Source organism: Lepisosteus oculatus, chromosome 9, assembly GCF_040954835.1.
Source record: "Lepisosteus oculatus isolate fLepOcu1 chromosome 9, fLepOcu1.hap2, whole genome shotgun sequence".
NCBI lineage: Eukaryota > Metazoa > Chordata > Actinopteri > Semionotiformes > Lepisosteidae > Lepisosteus > Lepisosteus oculatus.
Window position 1 is genome coordinate 45,620,841 of NC_090704.1, and position 9,138 is coordinate 45,629,978.

The 9,138-nt window shown below is 53.4% G+C and overlaps 2 protein-coding genes and 1 non-coding gene across 6 annotated transcripts in view; 2 read left to right on the forward strand and 1 right to left on the reverse strand.

The window, feature by feature from the left end:
• Nucleotides 1-130: 130 nt before the first annotated feature.
• The window catches only part of kpna2 (karyopherin alpha 2 (RAG cohort 1, importin alpha 1)), a 9,180-nt gene continuing 172 nt past the window's right edge, over nucleotides 131-9,138 (reverse strand). The window contains exons 1-11 of one of the 2 annotated variants that reach the window (XM_069194628.1): nucleotides 6,145-6,193; nucleotides 5,707-5,861; nucleotides 5,452-5,592; nucleotides 4,894-4,982; nucleotides 3,890-4,158; nucleotides 3,183-3,277; nucleotides 2,647-2,910; nucleotides 1,589-1,822; nucleotides 982-1,164; nucleotides 603-752; nucleotides 131-356 (exon numbers count right to left, since the gene is read on the reverse strand). In XM_069194628.1, coding sequence (XP_069050729.1) covers nucleotides 267-356; nucleotides 603-752; nucleotides 982-1,164; nucleotides 1,589-1,822; nucleotides 2,647-2,910; nucleotides 3,183-3,277; nucleotides 3,890-4,158; nucleotides 4,894-4,982; nucleotides 5,452-5,592; nucleotides 5,707-5,772 — 1,581 coding nt within the window. In that variant the 5' untranslated portion in view covers nucleotides 5,773-5,861; nucleotides 6,145-6,193 and the 3' untranslated portion in view covers nucleotides 131-266. Of the gene's footprint in view, nucleotides 357-602; nucleotides 753-981; nucleotides 1,165-1,588; nucleotides 1,823-2,646; nucleotides 2,911-3,182; nucleotides 3,278-3,889; nucleotides 4,159-4,893; nucleotides 4,983-5,451; nucleotides 5,593-5,706; nucleotides 5,862-6,144; nucleotides 6,194-9,138 lie in introns of those variants that run through there. The other variant, XM_069194627.1, reaches the window with a different exon arrangement.
• The window catches only part of LOC102685337 (UPF0450 protein C17orf58 homolog), a 10,154-nt gene continuing 6,601 nt past the window's right edge, over nucleotides 5,586-9,138 (forward strand). The window contains exon 1 of one of the 3 annotated variants that reach the window (XM_069194630.1): nucleotides 5,586-5,678. Coding sequence is in view for 2 of the 3 variants with exons in the window: in XM_069194629.1 (XP_069050730.1) it covers nucleotides 8,422-8,488 (67 nt within the window). In the remaining variant the exon portion in view is untranslated. Of the gene's footprint in view, nucleotides 5,679-8,199; nucleotides 8,489-9,138 lie in introns of those variants that run through there. The other 2 variants (XM_069194629.1, XM_069194631.1) reach the window with 2 other exon arrangements.
• trnar-ccg (transfer RNA arginine (anticodon CCG)) lies at nucleotides 6,822-6,894 on the forward strand. Its single transcript has one exon. It is a non-coding gene; the product is annotated as a tRNA-Arg (tRNA).

The window sequence follows — 9,138 nt, forward strand, 5'->3', positions numbered from 1 at the left end:
CAGAAACCAGAACTTGTCCCTTGTGGACTTCAGAGCCAAGAGCTCAGGGTGCAGCTTCATTGTGAAGATCAAAGGCACAGATTGCAGACGAGTGGAAACATCAGTCCTTCTAAGCTGCATTGATAGACACTTTTGAAAGACGTATCTAATAAACTTTATTTACATTTCATACAATAAAGGTTTGACAGTCACATCAGTAACCTGTTATATACATCATGGAAAACACTGCTACACATATAAAAAAGACAGACAGCATAAAAAAAACTCTAGAAGTTGAAAGTGCTTTCAGCATCTTGGACCTGGAAGGCATAACCATCAGTCGTAGCTTCAGGAACAACACACTGGTCTTCCTCTTCCTGTGGCAGAGGAGAGAGAGAGATGAGTACAAGCTGGTCTGACCCATGCATGTTCTGAAGTAGTGAACAAGGCACCTCTCATTCTCCCAGTGAACCTCGAGCTCGTCGTCACAAGTCGAGCCACACCAGCCCACAAGGCTTGTGCAACTGGCACCTCTTCAGACAAGCATCGCATTTCAAACACCAGTAGTATAAATTCCACCAGACCCCCCCCAAAAAAACCCAAAACTTGTATATTATGCTCACCTCTCCAGAGAAGTATTTATCGATCAGGTGTAGGGCAGCCTTGTAGACCATCTCGTTCTCATGGGACTGCAGGGCTTCAATCTTATCCAGGCCTCCATACTCCTCGATCATCACGGCCAGCTTCTCCACCTCCCCCAGCTTCTCGCCAGCCTTCAGGACAAGCCCACACACCGCTGGTTAAGAGTGGCAGTAACAGGGGGCACCAAAGAGCAATGGGAGCAGCACTCAACACCATCGCCAAGCATGAGCAAAGATCGCAATCTGCCCCTTGGTGACCACCTGGCTTGCACTACTCCCCACATGCACATCACTAAACAAATCAAGATCAGGGGACATCAGTCGTACCACTTCAGAGGCAGGTCCAAAGCTCAGCACGTACCAGGAAGATGTTCGAGATGGCATCCAGGATCACAAGGAGAGTTTTGCTGTCCTTGGTGGACAGAAGGTTCAGCAGGGGCTCCAGCACGTTGGACTGAACCAGGTACACCACCTGTTCCACTGTCCCCCCGCTGGTGTAGTTGGTTATAGCCCAGACAGCCTCCTTCTGCGCCTTGTAGTCACCCTGGGTGGGGTAAACAGGATAAGAAAAACGCAGATTTACATTTTAAAATGATACCTAAAAAGTAAAAAAAAAAGACTGCCCTATAGTTGTGGACAAAGGTTTTGCATTTCAAGATTTAGCAGAGCTTTTGGCCAAAGCTGTTAACCCCCCCAAAATATAATCTCCTTCAGAGCCAACAAAGAACCCCAGAACACCAGCTTACTCTTGAATGACTTGGGGCAAGGGCACTCTTGGATGACTTGGGGCAAAACTTTGGCTAGTTTTGTTCAAGAAAGCAATCTAGTCATTCTAATCTGGTGCTGGGTCCATGGTTCTTGGTACAAACAGCTGAGCAGGTGAACAGGTCAGAGTAGCTACAACAGAACCCAGACAACTGGACCTCAAGAGGGAAGCCCCAACACAGGGAGGGGCAGCACCGACCCACCTTCTGGAGCACCTCCACCAGGTACGGGATCAGCCCGGCGTTCACAACCTCCTGGATCTGGGTGTCGCGCCCGGCGGTGATGTTAGACAGGGTCCAGGCGGCCTCTTTCTGGATGTTGCTCTTGTGGTGCCTCAGCAGGGCTGGGAACATGGCCAGAGCTCCGGAGTCCAGCACTATCTGGGTCTGCTCATCCGTGCCGGTCACTATATTGCCGATTGACCTCAGTGAGGGAGTCTGGAGGGAAGGGGGTAGATAAGCTTTACAATTCAAGCAGACCTTCAGTTACCAAGTAAGCAAGGGACAGATCCCCATCGGTACATTTACCAACCACTGTGCAAGATGCATGCACCAGTTAACCCCTGTAATACCACCACAAGAGATCAAGAACACAAGCTACCAGAACAGTTCAGTTGTCTTTACAGCAGTCGCAAGGACATTCACATAAATCTGCAAGAACCTTAAATGCAAAAAAAAAACCCCAAAACTTAAAAACAGGAGGAGCCATCTTTAAACCCACTGTGTTGCCCTGTGCCCTTGAGATGACAGTTGTTTTTAACAAGGCCCACAGTCTAAAGCAATGGCTTTCAAAGTGTGGTCCGCAGACCACCAGTGGTTCGGGAGCTGACCTAATCTCTTAAAGCAAGCCTAAGCTCTTAAAGTCGGAGGAAAGAATGGTGTAGTGTCCACTACAAAGGGGCTCCCCCTAGGAGCACTGTTAAGAACTGCAAGCTATAGTAGGAGGTTCAAGGGGTTTCACCAGCCATTCCGATTGCTCAAGAAAAGCAGCTCAGTTTTTCCCCACATTAACTGTAATAACCACTTGCAAAATATACAGCTTTGTTTGTAAAAATTTGTACTTTTCATAAAAAGTAATTGGTTATTTTTTGTACATTCCTAGGTGATTTTTACAGGGTAAGAAGGGGACATAGGCATACATGGTCCACTGCATCTGTGACTTAGTGTAAGTGGTCCGCGGACCACAGGCCTTTGAGAACCACTGGTCTAAAGGAATACAAGCCGTCCCGAGTCCGTGGGGGACGAACGAAGACGAGACGTACCACAATCGGAAGCTCTCCGGAGCCGAGCAGCTGGACCAGGCGGGACACCAGCCCGGTCCGCACCACCACCTCGATCCGGTCGTTGGGCCCATCGGTCAGGTAGGACACGGCCCAGCAGGTGTCGGCCAGCACCTCCCGGTCGTCATGGTGCAGCAGGCGCACCAGCGTGGGCAGCAGCTGCTGCACAGCCGCCAGGGGGGGCGCTGGGTTCTTGTTCCGGCACAGGTTGGACAGGGTCCAGGTGATGTTGCGCAGGTACCCGGACTGGAAGACACGAGGGACAGGAGAGTCTGCACGTCACGCCTGGGGAACTGGATTGTGAGCCCCCAGCGCCATCTAGTGCTCAAACCAAGCGAGCGACCCGGAAGTGTTCATTCACCAACAGGACGCCCGAGACGTGCAATACAGGACCACACTTTCCTGGATAAGAGGCTTGGAGGAAAGGCTTGAATAAACATCCAAGTCTCGGCTCTGAGAACTCACAGGAGCCCCATCACACGATCCCCCGCAGTAAGCCGAAGCCGAAGCGCACTTACCGACAAGGCCGACAGCTCGGGAACAGCGAGCAGCGTGACAAGGGGATCGATGGCTCCGTGCTTAATGACTTTGTCCCTGTAAGCAGATCCATCACCTGAAACGGGAGGAGGGGGAGGAACACCGCTGAAATTCCTGCCACAGGAACAAGTCCTTCCAGGTCACAGGGTTCACCCCCCCCCCCCCCACACCCCCCTGGGAAAGGGGAACTTGCTACTGGAAGAGGGGTCAGTGGAGCCAGTAGAGGGCACTCACTGTGCCCCAGTATAGTGACAAGGACAATACTGTAAAAATGGCACCAACTTTTAAATGAAAGTTAAAACTGAGCTCCTGGCTCAGTGGTTATTTAAAATCCCAGGGTGTTTCTCTAAAGGATTAGGGATGTAACCCCAGTGTCCTGGCCTAATTCCCCCCTGGCCTTTATCAATCATGGCCTCCTAATAACCCCCCTCTCTGAACTGGCTCCATCACTCTGCTCTCCTCCCACTGAGAGCTCGTGTGTGGGGAGCAGACTGGCGCATCATCCAGGTGGGGCTGCACACAGGTGGTGTAGGGGATCCCTGCTACCTGTGAAGCGCCGAGATTGGAGTGTCCAGAAAAGATGTATGACAAAGGATCACCCCTACCCCCACCCAGGGACAGTGTTCCCCATCTGGCCGTGGGAGAGGTGTAAGGATGCTGCTCGAGTGGAGCCGAGCTGCAGACCCACCTGCGATGTTCCCCAGCGCCCAGATGGCCTGCTCGCTGATGTGGGGGTGCGGCGAGAGCACGAGGCCGATGAAGGCGGGGATGGCCCCCCCCTCCACCACGGCGCGGGTCTGCTCCGAGGTGCCCGAGGCAATGTTCGTCAGCGCCCAGGCGGCCTCGAACTGGATCGGGGGGCACTGGGACACGCCCAGGAAGGCCACAAACTTCGAGATCAGCCCGGCACCGATGATGCTGTCGATGGGGGGGTGCCTCTCCCTTGAGAGCAGCTTCCTGCAGGCACGAAAGAGGGGGTTCCCATGCTGAGACAGGACCCCAGGGACCCGGGACCCCACTCTGCACGCGTGCAGCCAATGCAAAGTGCTGCAATAACGCCAAGCCTTTGCTTTCTCGCGAAAAGCACTGTGGTAGAAGCAGTGGCTACCTGGATCTGTTCAAGGCTATAGCACACCCTGTGCCCATTAAGGTCCAAATGAAAGATGCAGCCCACTGAGAGCCCATCTGGGTCCAGAGTTCTGATCAAGCCACTTCTCAGAAGGACAAGCACCTGGCTTTGGCAACACAGCTCAGTAGGTAGCTCAAGACCCACGACAGCAGGGGGGGGGGGGGGGGGACGTTCACATTTTACAACAGCTGAGCTCCCGCACATCCGAGTAAGGGGGCAAGTGCAGCCCCCCCCCGTTGTCTTGGAGAACAGAGTGCAGGGACACTCGTGTCTGTACACGCGTGCTGACAAACGGATCGGACGAGAGCCATGCCAGCACTGCAGGGCTCTTGCAACAGATTGATCGGAATACCCCGGCGCAGTACTCTCCATTGACTTCAAAATGCTTCGATTCACAAGCAGCTTCAGGACCGATTGAACTAGCATGGTCTGCGGTCTTAAGACCGCTTGTCAAGAGACATTTAAAGTTCTACCCCCCCTCCCGCCACCACAGACCAGGCTGCTGCAGCAGCAGCGTCTGGTCCCCGGGTTTTCAGAAACACTCATAGGAGTCTGTCCGGTACCTCGCCGCCTGAGTGGCCTGCAGCTGGAGGTCGGGGTTGTTGCTGTTCACGCCATTCAGGATCTCCTCCACCGTCCAGTGTGGCGCCCCCTACAGCAAGAAAACAGGGTTTTAGGCGGCTGACCCAGTCGGTGGCTCTGGGCTCAAAACACGTCAAGGCACCAGCGCGCTCACACGGGGAGAGAGCCAGCAACAAACCCGTCCGAAACCCGGGCGGTTCCGGGCCCGGACGGGCAGCGGTAAGACCCAACCACCCCCCCCCTCCGCGGCGAGAGGCCCAGGGCAGGGAAGGTGACCGCCCTAGGGGCAGCTGCCCTAAAGACAAAACGGGGCGGCACCAACCCCTCTAAGGAAGGACAGTTAGGTCTTCCTGCGGCAGAACCTGCCGAGACCGGCAGCCATGAGCGGCGCCGACCCACGCCAAGCGCGACCGCACGTTTTTACGTTCATTAAGGAAACCGCAGCGACAGCCACGGGACCCGAGAGCCCTGGCGTTTCGAGAGAAACTCTCCCACCCCACCCCTCCCCTCCTCCCGAGGAGCCGGGACCGGGCCGGTACCTGTCGGTTCTGGTTCTTCTCCTGCAGCGGCGAGGTGGCCTCGTCCGGGAAGCTGCTGACGTTGCGCCGCTTGAGGATCTGCTCGTCCTTCTTCGCCTTCCGGAGCTCGACGTTCACCTCGATCCGCCGCCTGCGCAGCTCCTGCGGACGGCAGAGCGGGTCACACCGGCGCCCCTCCGAGACCCCCCCAGCCCAGCCCTGCCCAGCCCAGCCACTGGTCAGGAAAGGTCAGCGGGCGGCCGGTCGGGGTCTTACCGTCGCGTCTCGCCCCTTGTTCTTGAACTTGCTCAGGCGAACCGTGTTCTCGTTTCCCGCAGACATGTTGTAGCTTTCTTCTCCCTCCCCTCAGCCGAGCACGGACGATAGCAAGAGACGGGAGCCGTGGAAGACCGACCGACCTAGACAGAAACCTAAAAGGGAAATGAGGCAGTTTCAAATACCAGATTTTTTTTTTTTAAATCAAACTTTCGAGGATCGATTTTCTTTTTTTTTCCGGGCACACATGGTGCGGTAGCACTGACAGGACTCCTAACTCAGCACGTCAACAGCCCGGAAAGACCAGAGCTAACGGCTTTAGGAACTGGACGTGATCACCTTCAGCACGCATTTTTTTTTAAATTAAAATGACAAATATCTACCCCTTCCCTACTTGCGTGAATCTACCGGTGGGGGGGTAAGAGAGACACGGCTTACCAATTCCCAACTCGGAAACCAGTGAGCTGCGCACGCCCGCTGCCGCCCTTTAAATCGCCAGCCGTGCGCGGCTCTGATTGGCCCGTTCGAGCGAAAGCGCCCCCCCATTGGCCGGTTTTGAAAAATTACATGATGCGGGGAGGGCGGGGGCGGCGAGTCGCCAGGGGCAACGCGCCCGCGTCTCGCGAGAGGGAATCCCTGGGACTCGCGCTGGGGGAAGGGGGCGGGGCTTCCTTGCTTTGGCGTAGCTGGCTCGCAGCTCAGTGTTTTTTTTTACTTTATTTAAACAACAAAATAAAATACAGTACAAACAAGAGTACATATCACATATCAAAAAACATCGTCGGGGGGTACATATATCGATACAAATACACATTATGACAACAGTGCAAACGGGGTAAATAAGGATTAGGGTCCGCACCGATGTCATGCTTTTACACATGCGAAACACAGTAAGTCCGCAAATACGCCTGCACGTCTGTGTTTTTAAAATGTTCAAACACACGACTCTTCCCTGACGCTTTCGCTTCGTGCGAACAAGAGCGTGCCCGTGTGGCGCACGCTTGCGACAGAAATGAGAAGCCGTGCCGTGCTTCGCCTGCGCTTCCGCTGACGCACGCAGGGGCTGTGCATGCCTGCAGCCTAAGAGGCGAGCCTGGCTCTGCGCACAACGTGGTGACCCAGTGGCCTAATGGATAAGGCATCAGCCTCCGGAGCTGGGGATTGTGGGTTCGAGTCCCATCTGGGTCGTGTGCGATCACATGTTTTAGAACCGGCGAGCAATTTCCTTCCCTCTCGTAGCCCTTGCCGAGACAGGGAACGCCTGTCGCGGGGCGAGCGGACGGATCCTGTAAAAGACAGTTTGCTGCAGAGATAATGCAGTTTTTTTTTTCTACGAAAGAAGTGTTGTTGATATTGTCTTTTTTTTTCTCCGAAGGTGTGTTCAATCGTTTAAATTCGTAAGTTATAACTTAGACTATATGAAGTTGCCAATCAATACGCCAGCCTGTTGTGTAGTCTATATTATCTATATAGACTTCTAATATATTATACGACGATAACCACGGGTTCCTAAATTCCGAGATTCTATCATTTTGTACTTTTTATTGTTTCTACATAACATACAATAATAAATGGGGTCCCATTTAAAAAATATAAATTTTTTTTTTTACTTCAAACCGTGTAGATTGGACTCGGGGGCCACGATTTTACATCTGTGGTTTTTATCAGGTTTCGAGAAAATAAAATAAAAGGTGCGCTGCTCCGGTGTCGCCGCAGGGGGTCAGTGTTTCCCGTTGTCTGGCCCGTCGCCTGTAGCGCACGCTCGCCAGCTGGTGGGGCAGCCGGGTTTTTATCAATTCCAGTCACACTGGAATATTGTATTGGCGCACAGAAAACCTTTATTAAGGGAAATTCTTCAATTCTGCTACGAGGAATAATAGTCGTTATATGAGAAGGAACTCCCTTCCAGGCTAACTCGTTCAGACCCGACAATTATGTCAAATAATGGTAGTATTTGGGTGAACGGTCCCTCAGGTTTTATGCCTCGATCTGCAATTAGCCGATGAAGAATTTCCTTTTTAACCGCCGGAGAGGTAGTCCAGAGGTCATCCGCCTCTCTGGACTCGCTCATTCATCGAACCTCACACGCACTCGGAGTCTTTGTCATCCGATGATTTCATGGTGTCCCACTAGACCTGGGACCAGGGATTATTATTAATAATTATTAATGCTGTTGTTGTTGTTGTTAAATGTAAGACAACGGAGGACAGTCAAGAAAATTGCTGGTTTTTACTACTCGCTGGAAAATCCACGTTAGTCCAAGAACCCAGCAGAACCCCATAGGAGGTTCGAGTGACCCATGAGGTCGCGTCCAATCAATAATGTCCGATTGCACAGGCAGCTCGCCGCTCCGCTGTGTTCAAGATCTGGGAGCTGCGTGCGGGACCTTCACACGTCTCCTAGTATTTTTCTCCTAGCCTCCTAGTTCTATGTGCTCTATTAACAGGTTGTTTTCGTCTGGGTCTTCGTGAGACAGAGGGTTGACAGGTCTCCAAGGGTAAATACGCGGGTCCAGACTTCTGCTGGGCCGCCCGGGGAGGGGTCTGTTCGGTTCTGACCCCGGTCCGGCCAGGGAGGGTCTCCGGGACAGCCCGGCCGCCAAGCAGGGGCAGACGAGGGGGCAGGCACGCCCCCTGCTTCCCGAGCTCCGGGACTTATAAAAGCTCGGGTCCTCGCCGAGCTCCCCGCTCACTGAATCCCAAGACAGCCCGCAGGATGACAGGACTTGCGCTTTTCTGTCTGGCTCTCTGCCTGGCGGAGGGACAGGAGCACTTCGGCAATGGTGAGCTGACATCGCACTGCGCACGCCGAGCCGTGCGACACCCAACACGTAGCCTGCTCTTCATGGGAACCATAGACGCACACACCGACGCTATATTGATTACAGCTCCACAAGGTAGTCTGTTATGGCTTCCAAAACTGAAGAGCACCTTGTAGTTTAGAGGAAATTCAAGCGAAAATAATTCACACCCAGCCATCTGTAGCGCCTTCACCCGCGCGACACGTTGTTGCGATAACACAGTACCAATCATCTACTTTTGCAGCATGTCGATGTGTGGACTGCGTTTTTTAATTTTCTAGTAAAGTACTATGAGGCAGTTCCCGGTGTTCATCGGGATGAGGTTATTTCGGCTCGCAGTAGTGTTTTCTCGAACCCGAAAATAACACGGTCGGGACCCCATTTGTAAAAAGGAGCGATTCGTGTGTAAAAACGCGCTGTGTGGGTTCGGTCCAGACACCGCGGTTGTTCAGCGCAGCAGGTCCTACAGGCGGAAACGAAACCGAAGAGAGAAGAGCGGAGCGCACGTATTTCAACAGCCCCCGGAGGTTTCGACAGGGCACGGTGCAAATACCGTGTCACTCCTACAGTCGGAACACGACGCTCTTTCTAGCAGCTTATCGCGTGTAGAAGACCATAGCCAACCGAGCCAG